Here is a 12,693-nt window from a genome sequence, read left to right on the forward strand (position 1 = left end):
GGTCAGATTCTTATTTTGTTATCACAAAGTGGTTTGTCCTGTTCCTTTTGTTGTTATAAAAAGGTCAGATTCTTATTTTGTTATCATAAAGTCCTGGTTGTTATAAAAGATCAGATTCCACAAATTTTTCCTTTTGTTGTTATAAAAGGTCAGATTCTTATTTTGTTATCACAAAGTCCAGTTCCTTTTGTTGTTATAAAAGTCAGATTCTTATTTGTTTCACAAAGTCCTGTTCATATGTTGTTATAAAAGGTCAGATTCTTATTTTATCACAAATTCCTATTCCTTTGTTGTTATAAAAGGTCAGATTCTTATTTTGTTATCACAAAGTAATCCTGTTCCTTTTGTTGTTGTAAAAGTTCTTATTTGTTATCACAAAGTTTCTTATTTGTCCTGTTCCTTTTGTTGTTATAAAAAGGTCAGATTCTTATTTTATCACAAATTCCTATTCCTTTTGTTGTTATAAAAGGTCAGATTCTTTTATCACAAAGTGGTTAATCCTGTTCCTTTTGTTGTTGTAAAAGGTTCTCACAAAGTCCTTATTTTTGTTATAAAAAGGTCAGATTCTTAATCAGTCCTGTTCCTTTTGTTGTTATAAAAAGATCAGATTCTTATTTTATCACAAATTCCTATTCCTTTTGTTGTTATAAAAAGGTCAGATTCTTATTTTGTTATCACAAAGTCCAGTTCCTTTTGTTGTTATAAAAAGGTCAGATTCTTATTTGTTATCACAAAGTCCTGTTCCTTATGTTGTTATAAAAAGGTCAGATTCTTATTTTATCACAAATTCCTATTCCTTTTGTTGTTATAAAAGGTCAGATTCTTATTTGGTTATCACAAAGTGGTTAATCCTGTTCCTTTTGTTGTTGTAAAAAGGTCAGATTCTTATTTTATCACAAAGTGTTTACTCTTGCTTTTTTTGGTTGTTGTAAAACGACCAAAGAACAAGTAATTTTTTTTCTTTGGTGTTTGATATATAAAATTATTTGTAAGTGACTATGAGCATGCATAATATATATATTATATATATATACAATATATATATATATATATATATATATATATATATATATATATATATATATATATATATATAACAGAAAGCTTCTTGTTTTTGCTATGAAATTCAAATGTGTTCATTTTGTTACAAAACAGCCATTTTTTTTCTTTTTGCTATTTTAGTCACGTTCTGTTCTGGTTCTTTTGACGTTCTTTGTATTAGATTGTTGTTGTTTTTTCTGTAGTTATTGACAGTAAAATTTTGTTTATTTATTTTTTGTCATTTTAGTCAGTCTTCATGTAATAGCCCAATCGTCGTCATCCAGGCGAAAAACACTGGCTTTTCTTTCTTCTATCCCTAAGAGCATATAGAAACATGATTTTGTTCCTCTGTTGAAATATGACAGCCACAATTTTCATTTTGCTGCCATTCATGCATCATCGGCACCAAATTACTGGTACTGGTTGTTGTCTTTTAAAGGTCACCTTCATTTGTTTCTGTTTCCAATGCCATAGTACTGACCAGCTTACTGGACTTAAATTAAGATACCCAGGTGTCTAGGGTACCCAGTGCCAGCACGGTCTCTTGCCGACTCTCTTTGGTAGGTTCGCGGAAAAACTGCTCACATTGAGTGTCCAAAAAATATTAACTGGAAACGTATCATCCATTTTAATTTCAAAGTAATGTCGCAAAGTGTCTTATTGATAAATACGTTGATCACTGCCCATTATTTCGGTAACGTTCCATCATTATGACTATAAAACTATAACGATAAGAGATAAAGGTCAGAAAAAGGATAAATTAATCGTCCAGGGGGCAACTCATTGGATATCCCTGACCAGTCGCTCGTTAGGGAAAAGGTTGACCTTGAGCAAAAGGTGAATGTCTCCGGCGACAGAGAGAGAGAGAGAGAGAGAGAGAGAGAGAGAGAGAGAGAGATGGTAAACCAAGCGAACTATGTAATATACTATATATATATATATATATATATATATATATATATATATATATATATATATATATATATATATATATTGTTTATAGTGCGTTCATACAAGCGAGCGCGCGTATGTGTGTGTGCTAGCGCTCAAGTGCGTTGCACTTGACTAGAGTCTCTGGGCTACATTTTGAAAACTTCACAATATGAAAGTTGCAGCCTGTATTATTCTTAAGTCTGATAAACACGATAAAAGAAAAATAAATATTTTCTCGTTAATTATTTTCCTTTAGAATCTTTGTATGCCAGATTTACTCTAAGCTGATAACAGCCATTGTATATAAATTAAGATTAAAATAAAAGCCGTCATGTCCGAAGCCTCATTTTAATAATCTGTCTTCGACAACAGTTACCTTGATCTTAACAATCATCATCATTCCGTACGCCGTGACGTAACGATGAGACCGTAGGATGGAAGGATAGGATTCAGGGTAGGGGGAGGCGTAACGCCGGGCTCGGCAGTTGAACCCACAAGCAGCTGACGAATAATATTGGAACCTGTTGATTCCCTCGTGCTCGTGGATTGAAAAAGATTCTGAACCCGTCGCCCATTGCGACAGATTCCGCTACTAGTCAGCACGCTTGTCACGTCAGTTATAAATGAGGATAGAAACGAGAGAGGGCGCCACATGCGGAAGTCCATCGGAGATAAAACAATTAAAAACCAAGAGGAAGAGCGAGCGAGAAAGACCTCCTCTCGAACAGATGTTGATCAGTGATAGAAAATCCGCCGGTGCGACTAGACCCTCCGTCCAAAGCTTACAGCAAAACCGTCCCGCCAAATCGCAACGTATTTTTCCCTTTCCCAAAAGCTCACATCAAAACTCTTGCTACGAGATGACGTGCTACGTTGCGTGGATATTTATACTAGTGATAGTGTTGGCGTTGCCCTTTCTCTATACGTCCAGCAGTCGATTTCGAATGTATCTGAAGTTTACCATCTTCTACGTCTGGACGATGTTGGCCCCGGTACTCACCATCCCGATCATCATGTGGTGGCCTGGTGACCTGACGAACACCACGTAAGTTCAGCACGCTGGGTTTTTTTTTATGTAATTCATCAGAATTCGCCAGTTTAGGTTCGGTATTCATAGTCACGTCTTCAGCATTTTTCCCTATTTTCTCAAACAGATTAGGTAGGTATTCTCGTTCTGTCTTCAATCATTCCCCAAAACTCGTCTGTATTTAGGATAAAGGTGTGCCTCCGGTGTGGTCGTATTAACCAGATATGACGTTTATTATTATTATTTTTTTTTTTTTTTATAGAAGAGACTCCTATGAGTTGTGGACAAAAATTTTATCACGTTATCTCAAAACTCGTCAGTATGTAGGATAGAGATTTAGATCCACCTTTGTCCTTTCTAAATTGGTTTTCAGACCACAAGTTGTATGCATATGTGTGTGTGAGAAGAGAGAGAGAGAGAGAGAGGCCCTCTCAGGTCAAATGACCCGCCCTCGGGGTATTCTCACCCAGGTTGTTATCCGACTAAGAAAGTCCAGTTGGAAGTTGGAGGCGTTTGAACGTGGACAGCCTGACGTCACTGACTAAAATAAGTCTTCAAAAAATCACTGTTACTCCTTTCATCTTTTGAATGAGTCATGCTTAGCTCCTAATAACACATATTCACAAACTTTGCATCCATGTGTTGACAGGCACTGTAGTGTGCGCTTGGTAAAAACATCTGGGTGATTTGTAATGCAACGACACTTGTCTATAATTAACCGCTCTTGGTCGCCGTTAGACCATAGAATTAGCCAAGTTTCAAAGCCGTGTTAGTTTGGGAGACTGTAAAGCATGGACATCTTAGTGCTTGTTCTGGCTACAGCTGTTGCAATCATTGCTACCTCAGTCACCGCCTCAAGTGTTGTATTAAAAAGTTATTTGCCTTAGCCTATGGCTGGTGATGACTATCGCGACTTACTGCATCTACTTTTGTCATCATAGCATGCTGCGACAGGACCCCTTTTAACCGACCCTTTCTTAAATTAGTGAATTGCCCTAATGTAGCTGTATATTAAAAACACGTAACATGCATATTTTGGTTTCTTAGCGAGTATCAAGAATTGCTCCGAGAAATTAAATAACGTAAAATAGCACGCAGCAGCGGCCAACTTCTCAGTTTCTCTGCTTCTCCCTCTTTTCTTTGTTGCTGATAATCACTGAGATTGGCTCTCTTTTCTAACTACGAATTCGCACTCGCCTGTATGCGCGCGCACACTTATATATATATATATATATATATATATATATATATATATATATATATATATATATATATATATATATATATATATATATATATATATATATATATATATATATATATATATATATATATATATATATATGCGCGAGCGCGTGTGCACTCAATTACTCTTACGATTTCTTTCAACAAGGTCAAAAATTTGTTCCTTACTACTGTGAAATTGCTTATGAATTATTAAGTCAAGTACTGACCAGCATTTGAACCTTTACTTAAAATTGCAAAAATTGACATTTTCTGACATCGCTAATATATCTGATACAATCCAGTGTTTACTTTTAGTACAAATCTAATCCCGAGTCACAGTCAGCTGACAGAATCGAACAACATGGGGCAACAGCTGTTACGCAACTTTACTTGGAGCGTGTAGCCTTGCTTATTATTTTTGTCCTTTTTTATTCTTTCAAAAATAATCTAACAAAAAATATATTAAAGATTAATTTGCGTTCATATTTAAATGAATTGTACTCATTTTGCACTTCCATTTAGTACACTGACCAAGGGCAATTCAAACAGGCGAGTTCGAGTTGAAGAAAAATCGTTGAAAAATTACAATAGGTTAGTTTTGCATGCATCCCATTCAAAATGTGCAATGTGTTGAAAACATGGATATTCAAAAAGAGCTAACTAGAATTATAGCTTTATTCAAACTTGATGCAATTAAACACACGCACGCTCACACACAAACTATATATATATATATATATATATATATATATATATATATATATATATATATATATATACTCGTATATATACAGTATATATATATATATATATATATATATATATATATATATATATATATATATAATATATATATATATATATATATATATATATATATATATATATATATATATATATATATATATATATATATATATTATATATATATATATATATATATATATATATATATATATATATATATATAGTAGTTAGTTTTGCCTGTGTCCCATTCAAAATATAGTGTGCTGACAACATGGCAATTCAGAAAAGGGCTAACAAGAATTATAGCTTTACTCAATATTAATGCAATTAAAGACACGCACGCTCACACATACTATATATATATATATATATAATATATGTATAATATATATATATATATATATATATATATATATATATATATATATATAATGTGCTGTATCAAATCTGCAGGTATCTGTGTTTAACTGCACAACCACCAACAGGCACTGAACACTTCCAATTGTCTAATATTAAGAATTACGTATTCTATAAGCTTATAAGCTCTGAAAACATTTCTAAATTAAATTGTGAAACTTTACGTCTACATCAGGATTCTAACCTGAGTTAGGCCGAATAGCGGTTTGGCATCATATACTGACCTTGCCAACACAAGGAAACTGTTTACGTACTATGCGACATGAGAAAAATTGAGAGGGGATGACATGTGGGAATACAGAGGAGTGGCAAAATGGATAGCGTCAATGAAAGGAGATGGTCAGGCCATATGGAAAGAAAGGACTAGTTGGTGAAGTAAGCATAATTCGACAGTGTTAGGAGGACGGAAGTCGTAGGATGGCTGTCAGAAAACAACGGTCACCAGACGATCTCAAGAATGTTAATCTTTAGATTTTGGACCTCACCACCCAGGAAGGGAGAGGATGCCTGCAAGCTAGAGTTCATTGATGCAGCGTGAGGTGGGGACTAACGTGTGCTGGTGAGATTCACGCCTTGGTGTTCGCAGCAGTAAGATTTGTGGAACTTTTATGCATGCACGCTTCATCCACTGTTCAACACTCTACGTGTGATTATGGCAGTGATCGTTGTCTTGTTTTTATGGGATGTGTATGTATATATGTAAATGTACAGTGTGTATATATATATATATATATATATATATATATATATATATATATATATATATATATATATATATATATATATATATGAATATATATACAATCATGAAGCTACAAATGTCGCTTAATATCAAATCCACGCTGCCTCGGGAATATCCTCGATGGGGAATTACCATCGAAGGGGAATTTATGAGTGATAAATGAACGGGTACTGCCGAGTCTCGATCCCACGACACAGATGCGCATCCAGCAACTCCAGTCGACGTTACCACTGAGCTATCAAGAGAGGTATAAGTTAAGCGGCATTTGTAACTTCAATGATTGTATATAAATCACGTGTGATAAAAAATGTCATAAAAAGAGCTGCGTGTTCCAAACGTACCAAAGAACTATCATGGTGGAGGTGGGTTAATGCCGAAGCTAAGTACAATTTCCCCGCTCTCGACTGGTAAACAAAGTTAACAAGACTCGGCATTAACTTATACCTCTCTTGATAGCTCAGTGGTAACGTCGACTGGAGTTGATGGATGCGCATCTGTGTCGTGGGATCGAGACTCGGCAGTGCCCGTCCATTTATCACTTATAAATTCCCCCTCGGTGATAATTCCCCATCAGGGATATTCCCGAGGCAGCGTGGATTTGATATTATGCGACATTTGTAGCTTCATGATTGTATATAAATCACGGTGTGATAAAAATGCGAGATTATATATATATATATATATATATATATATATATATATATATATATATATATATATATATATATATATATATATATATATATATATATATATATATATATATATACGTGTATACACTAGTTCCGCAAAGGCGCTGTAGGACTAGCTGTAAAATATCACCTGAATCCTGTGAACCACACCAGAAATTTATTTTACGTGGATCTTAATCCTGGTTACGATTCCTTCAAGCTGCAGTGATGTGATAGTGTTGCTGATGACGACAACAAGGCCGCCGAACAAAACGTTCAGTGAACAGGAGAAAGGCTGTTTTGAAGTCTTATCTCGGATCTCCCAAAATAACGAAACCTTCTCCTTCCTTATCTTGCTTTGGAATGTTGTTTGCTTCTTCGTCTCGTATCAGGAACATGATAGAAGTACAAAGCATTAGACAATGAAAACTATATGTGTGTGTGTGTGTGTGTGTGTGTGCATCATTCGCAAAGAGGGAGCAGCTCCAAGAAAAGAAAACACAACGCCCACCGCCACATCCATGCGCGAACTGCTGAATCGTTTATGAATTCCCTCTGCAAAAATATAGGTAAAAATAAAAAACTTCCCAACAGTAACTGCTTCATGAACCTATACAGAAGACTCACCAGCAACGTGTCAGCCCCCATACACGCTGTGCCATTTGGCGCTAACTGGCACGCACTCTCGCTTCCTCCACGTTGATGCCCATCCTTTCAAATACCCCTTTTAGGCCACCTAAAGCTTTTTCTTTTTTGTTCTACTTCTACATCCTCATAATCATAAAACTTCCGAATTGGACGCTCTTTTCACCAACCTATTACCCTTCACCTGCATATAGCCTACCTTTAAATTTGTTTACTCTTTCAGCTCTTCCTAAACCAGAAACACGATGCAAAGCTTCCGCCTTTCTTTCATTCGCACCGAACATTCACACTTCACTTCCGTAGAGGATGGCTGTTTGAACGATCCCTTCATACATTCCAACTTCTCATCATTATCCCTAGTCAGCATTGTATTACCTGCAGATATCGGCCGTTCCACGCTATTCGCGACCCCTCTCTTATCCCACAACTTTGCATCAATATCTGTCTCTCTGATTTTTCACATTACTCCTTTCGTAAAAATGGAGACAGTTCAGCAAAGTCTCGGCCCCATTTTTACACCACACTAGTTACTCACACCATCACTCTCCAGCAAATGCTACACTTCCAACATAAACTTTTATCGCTTCCAACAGTTGACCCTCCATAAGGTACGTACATCCCGTACACCTTCCAAGTAGCCTCACCGTCAGTTCTGTCGTCAGCTCTGCCTAGTTCATGCGTGTGTGCCGCATAAAGCTTTTCCCTTGACTTACAAACTTCTCACACAGTTGTCTCGCAGCAATCACTTGGTCCGCACACCATCTTCCTTGGCTGGACCCACACTCTTCTTCACCTACTGTATAATTACTGGTGGGGGCTAAGTGGTCAAGCCCAGGCTGGGTTAGGATGCTTAGGTTACGTTTGGTTAGGTTAAGATGCAATATGACAGGTAACATCGATACCGCACTTGCTCTGATTTAACAATGCACAAAATAACTATATAGAAATACTCACCCTCTCACTATTTTGGGGAAATATAAAAACTGCGCCGTGTGGAATTTTAACAATGCTTGAAAATTTATGAACATTATGATATATGAAAAATACTGTACAGTATATATATATATATATATATATATATATATACATATATATATATATATATATATATATATGTATATATATATACGTATTATTTTTTTGGGAAAATTAACATGATTAAATATGAAAAACTAGGTGATATGTTTCTAACCCATTAAGTGAAACCTCTAAATAAGACAGAAATGAAGTAATACTTTACTGAAAAAATGTCTTGCATAATGATATGTATCAGAATAAGCAGGAATGAATAAAACATATCTGTCACTAAGGAATTTGAGCGAGAAAATGTAGGATAGAACTTTAATCTATGAAACCGCTCGAGGGATAGAAATGAATTTCACTCTAGTGGTGAAAACGACTTCAGTTGATATGAAATTTCATCCCATGTGTGTCTGTTTCCCAAATACCTTTTCCTGCTATTTTTAAGCAACAAGTCTCCTGTCTCCTGAGAAAAACGCACAGTAGAGTATGGGCCTTGCGTATACCACCTTGGATGTGCCCACAATAAAAGTCACGTAGAAATAGTGAGTAACACATATGTATAATGCAACATGGACAAATTTAGCACCAATGTTAAGAAACTAAGGCACGATATGAAGTGGTAATTTCTGTGCGTTTGCGAGTGACAAGTCCAACCACTGAAATAGTTCAACTGGACGCGTCGTGACGTGACGAAAAGCAAAACCTGAAATGCAGGGCACATTCCAAAGGCAGGATGAAACTGGTGACTAGAATTTTTTGCTGTGGCAGAAGGGGCAAATTCTTTTTTATTCTCGATCGTATATTCCATATATTTCTTTAGCTTTCTTACTCGAATGACTATTGACAATGTATTGAAAAAATTAACATCCATTTCTCATGAAGAGAAGACATCGTTTCCAAGTTCTCATGTGTATGACTCATCCAGCAAACCTTTAGGATTCTGTAGCTCCTGCACCCATTAATATATTCGCGACCACGCTCCTCCGGGTTTAATTTTCATAAACTTCTTACTTGTCTCTTGATTTTCTGTCTTGAATTATTTCCTGTTTTTTATGTTTCTTTATGCCAGAACATTCCGAATATATAAATACAATGTTTCTGATCCTTGCCGCTGTAATGTCGATTTACATAATAATGTTGATCAGTTAGTAGACTAATAGGCTACTTGTGTGCTGTCATAATGAATTGCTTCCGAAACCCTCGGCTAAATAAGAGCCCATATGCAACTTCCTTTTCTAATAGACGTAAAATACCTTTGAAAATAAAAATGACTCTGTGGCAGGTAACAACAATACTTCTTAACGAAGAACTTTAAAACTGTCTTAAAAGATATCCCACAACGTCAAAAATTAACATACATGTATTTAAAATGCGAACGTGATGAAAATAAAATATGGTGCATAAGCGCTTACAGCATGCTTGGCTTACACCCCTTGGCAACACCTACTGTATGTCGTTCAGTATATTGAAAATAAACCGTAAGGTCTAAGATTACCCTACAACTCATTTAACGATTCAAAACCAGCCCAACTTGTAAAGACTTAAATGTTCTCGCTTTACGAAAAGGATGAATTCGTCGATTGAAGTGTTTTCCGCCTCCCTTGCCATATGCCGAGGCAGCTTCACATAATACGAGCATTGTTTCTTGGCACACACAATCGCAACCCGTGAGACAAACATTCTGCGGAAAAATTCACAAACAAAGACGACTCACCAAAAGGCGATGTCAAGGAAGATGTCACCTCGTCGGCGGAGCCTGGCGCTCTATCATGTGTAAACAAATCATTTGGCGCGAAAATAGTTCAGACTGTGAAAATCCGAAACTGTTGAACGTGAGATAGTATTACGGTATATGAACTAGGACCGGATAAATAAATGTAGCAAGATGATAAAATATCATCCCAGTCAATATTATATTTATATATATATATATATATATATATATATATATATATATATATATATATATATATACACACACAGTATATATAATGTTAGTGTTATCTTGTAACATCGTTTGGAATTTCTCAAGTTCTCAGGCACGATTTCGTAGGAGAGAACGTAACTTTATGTACTTCTGCTTTTGAAGCTAAGTCGGTAATAGCTGTCATCTGCTCTTTATATTATATATATATATATATATATATATATATATATATATATATATATATATATATATATATATATATATATATGAACAGGATATCGTTCGGTTTCAAATTATTGGTATGAAGACGTTCGAAGGCTAATGAAAAGAGAAGGGTTATAAATTCAACTATACCCACGCAGTAGTGTGCTACTATTGGTGTACTTGGAGTAACCTGATAAGAAAGGAAGTGTTGTACTGCATACAAGGGAATCTCATGTTTTGATTTAGTAAAAGGCAATACCCTTTTTCTAGCCCAGTGTGAAGCCAGGGCTTAACACTGCTTGGAGACAGATCGACATGGGCATTTGCCTAGGGGGTACCCGTAGATGTTAGAGGGTATCCTCTAAAGAGGCATGGTGTGGACCTCTGAGCCCATCAACTAATTTGGAACTTTTGGAAGTAGAGGGAGATTGGCGGGTTGATTGATGTCACAAACCGGAGTCAAAACAACAAAGGTCATCGGCGCCTTTTGAAAATCCTAGGAGAGGAACAGAATAGAAGTGGGGACAAAGTGGGTGACAATAAGAATTATTTTGGATTTATTTCTGTCTCCAAGGCTTCAAAAGAAACGCCCATGATAAATGAACGATAATCAACAGCGACATGACAGGTCATGGATCTTGGTCGAGATGGGCGAAGAGTGTGGATTAGAAGATTACCTCAACACTTATTGTTACACAGAATACTTCATACAACATTGCTAATGCTTTTGCACTTTGGTTTATTTACAGATTATGAAAAGTTAGATTCTTTTATGATATAGATTTTAATGTGCCAGTTACATCTCAGGATTTTTTTTTTTCTATAATTCATGGGTTTCTCTTTCCAAAGCTTATGTGGGCAAGCGGCTGTGTCCCACCCATACAATGTATGCGGGTAAGGCCGCTATGATAAAGTATTATGTGGAAGAGATTAAAATTTTCAAGAAGCAGATCTGACAATATGAACTACATCCCCTTCAAGCCAGTCTGAAAACATAAAACATCGACAGAAGAGATGCAGTAATGCTTTAGAATAATGACGACCAGGACGGAAGAGTAACCGGGAATTTAGCAGAAAGTCGATTTGATACAACGATTAATATTACATTCACTAATCCATATGTTGTTCCTCGCTGGGTGAACGGGTTCCGTTCTCAGCTACCACTCTGATGGTCGCGAGTTCGAATCTCCGACCGGCCAGTGAAGAACAAGAGGAATTTGTTTCTGGTGATAGAAATTCATTTCTCGCTATAATGTGGTTCGGATTCCACAATAAGCTGTAGGTCCCGTTGCTAGGTAACCATTTGGTTCTTAGCCACGTAAAAATAAATCTAATCCTTCGGGCCAGCCCTAGGAGAGCTGTTAATCAGCTCAGTGGTCTGGTTAAACTAAGATATACTTTTTTTGGCCTCTGCATCAGAAATATAATAGCACGAGTTATCTATGATGTGAAGACATAAAGGCGTGTAGAAAGTAGAATCACCAGCAAAAGCATGTGTTGGAGAAGTGGAATGGAACTCATCGATAAGGGGAACTGTTGCGCTGTAACAGATGTAAAACAGTCACATTAAACGGTTGAAGTAAGTTTGCAGAAAGGAATAAAGCTATGGGTAGTACTTTGGAAAGCCTGTGTCATACTGTCAAATACCTTTAAATTCAACATGAATCTATATACTGTGTATGCAGTATATATATATATATATATATATATATATATATATATATATATATATATATATATATATAATTTCTGACTCACATCAGGATCGAACCCAGGTCTCTCAGTTGAAAGGCAAGGGCGCTGCCCACTAGGCCATAAACGTCATAAAAGGAGTTGGAACCTGAGGGCAACTGCACCCAAGGAATTACCTGGGCAAGCTAACTGCCTGCATACCAGCGTGTTTTCACAAACTTCCCGACTCAGCAATGACCCAATTGACAGCATTTCATTCGCTTGCCCAGGTAATTCTTTGGGTGCAGTTGCCCTCAGATTCCAACTTCTTTTATGACTTTTATGGCCTAGTGGGCAGCGCCCTTGCCTTTCAATTGAAAGACCTTGGTTCGATCCTGATGTGAGTCAGAAATTTATT

The 12,693-nt window shown here is 36.3% G+C and overlaps 1 protein-coding gene across 2 annotated transcripts in view; it reads left to right on the forward strand.

Moving 5' to 3' along the window:
* The first annotated feature begins 2,525 nt into the window (after positions 1-2,525).
* Positions 2,526-12,693, forward strand: part of LOC136844859 (1-acyl-sn-glycerol-3-phosphate acyltransferase alpha-like) — a 274,861-nt gene continuing 264,693 nt past the window's right edge. The window contains exon 1 of one of the 2 annotated variants that reach the window (XR_010854985.1): positions 2,526-3,019. Coding sequence is in view for 1 of the 2 variants with exons in the window: in XM_067114102.1 (XP_066970203.1) it covers positions 2,598-3,019 (422 nt within the window). In the remaining variant the exon portion in view is untranslated. The remainder of the gene's footprint in view (positions 3,020-12,693) is intronic. The other variant, XM_067114102.1, reaches the window with a different exon arrangement.

Source organism: Macrobrachium rosenbergii, chromosome 13 (genome assembly GCF_040412425.1).
Source record: "Macrobrachium rosenbergii isolate ZJJX-2024 chromosome 13, ASM4041242v1, whole genome shotgun sequence".
Lineage (NCBI taxonomy): Eukaryota > Metazoa > Arthropoda > Malacostraca > Decapoda > Palaemonidae > Macrobrachium > Macrobrachium rosenbergii.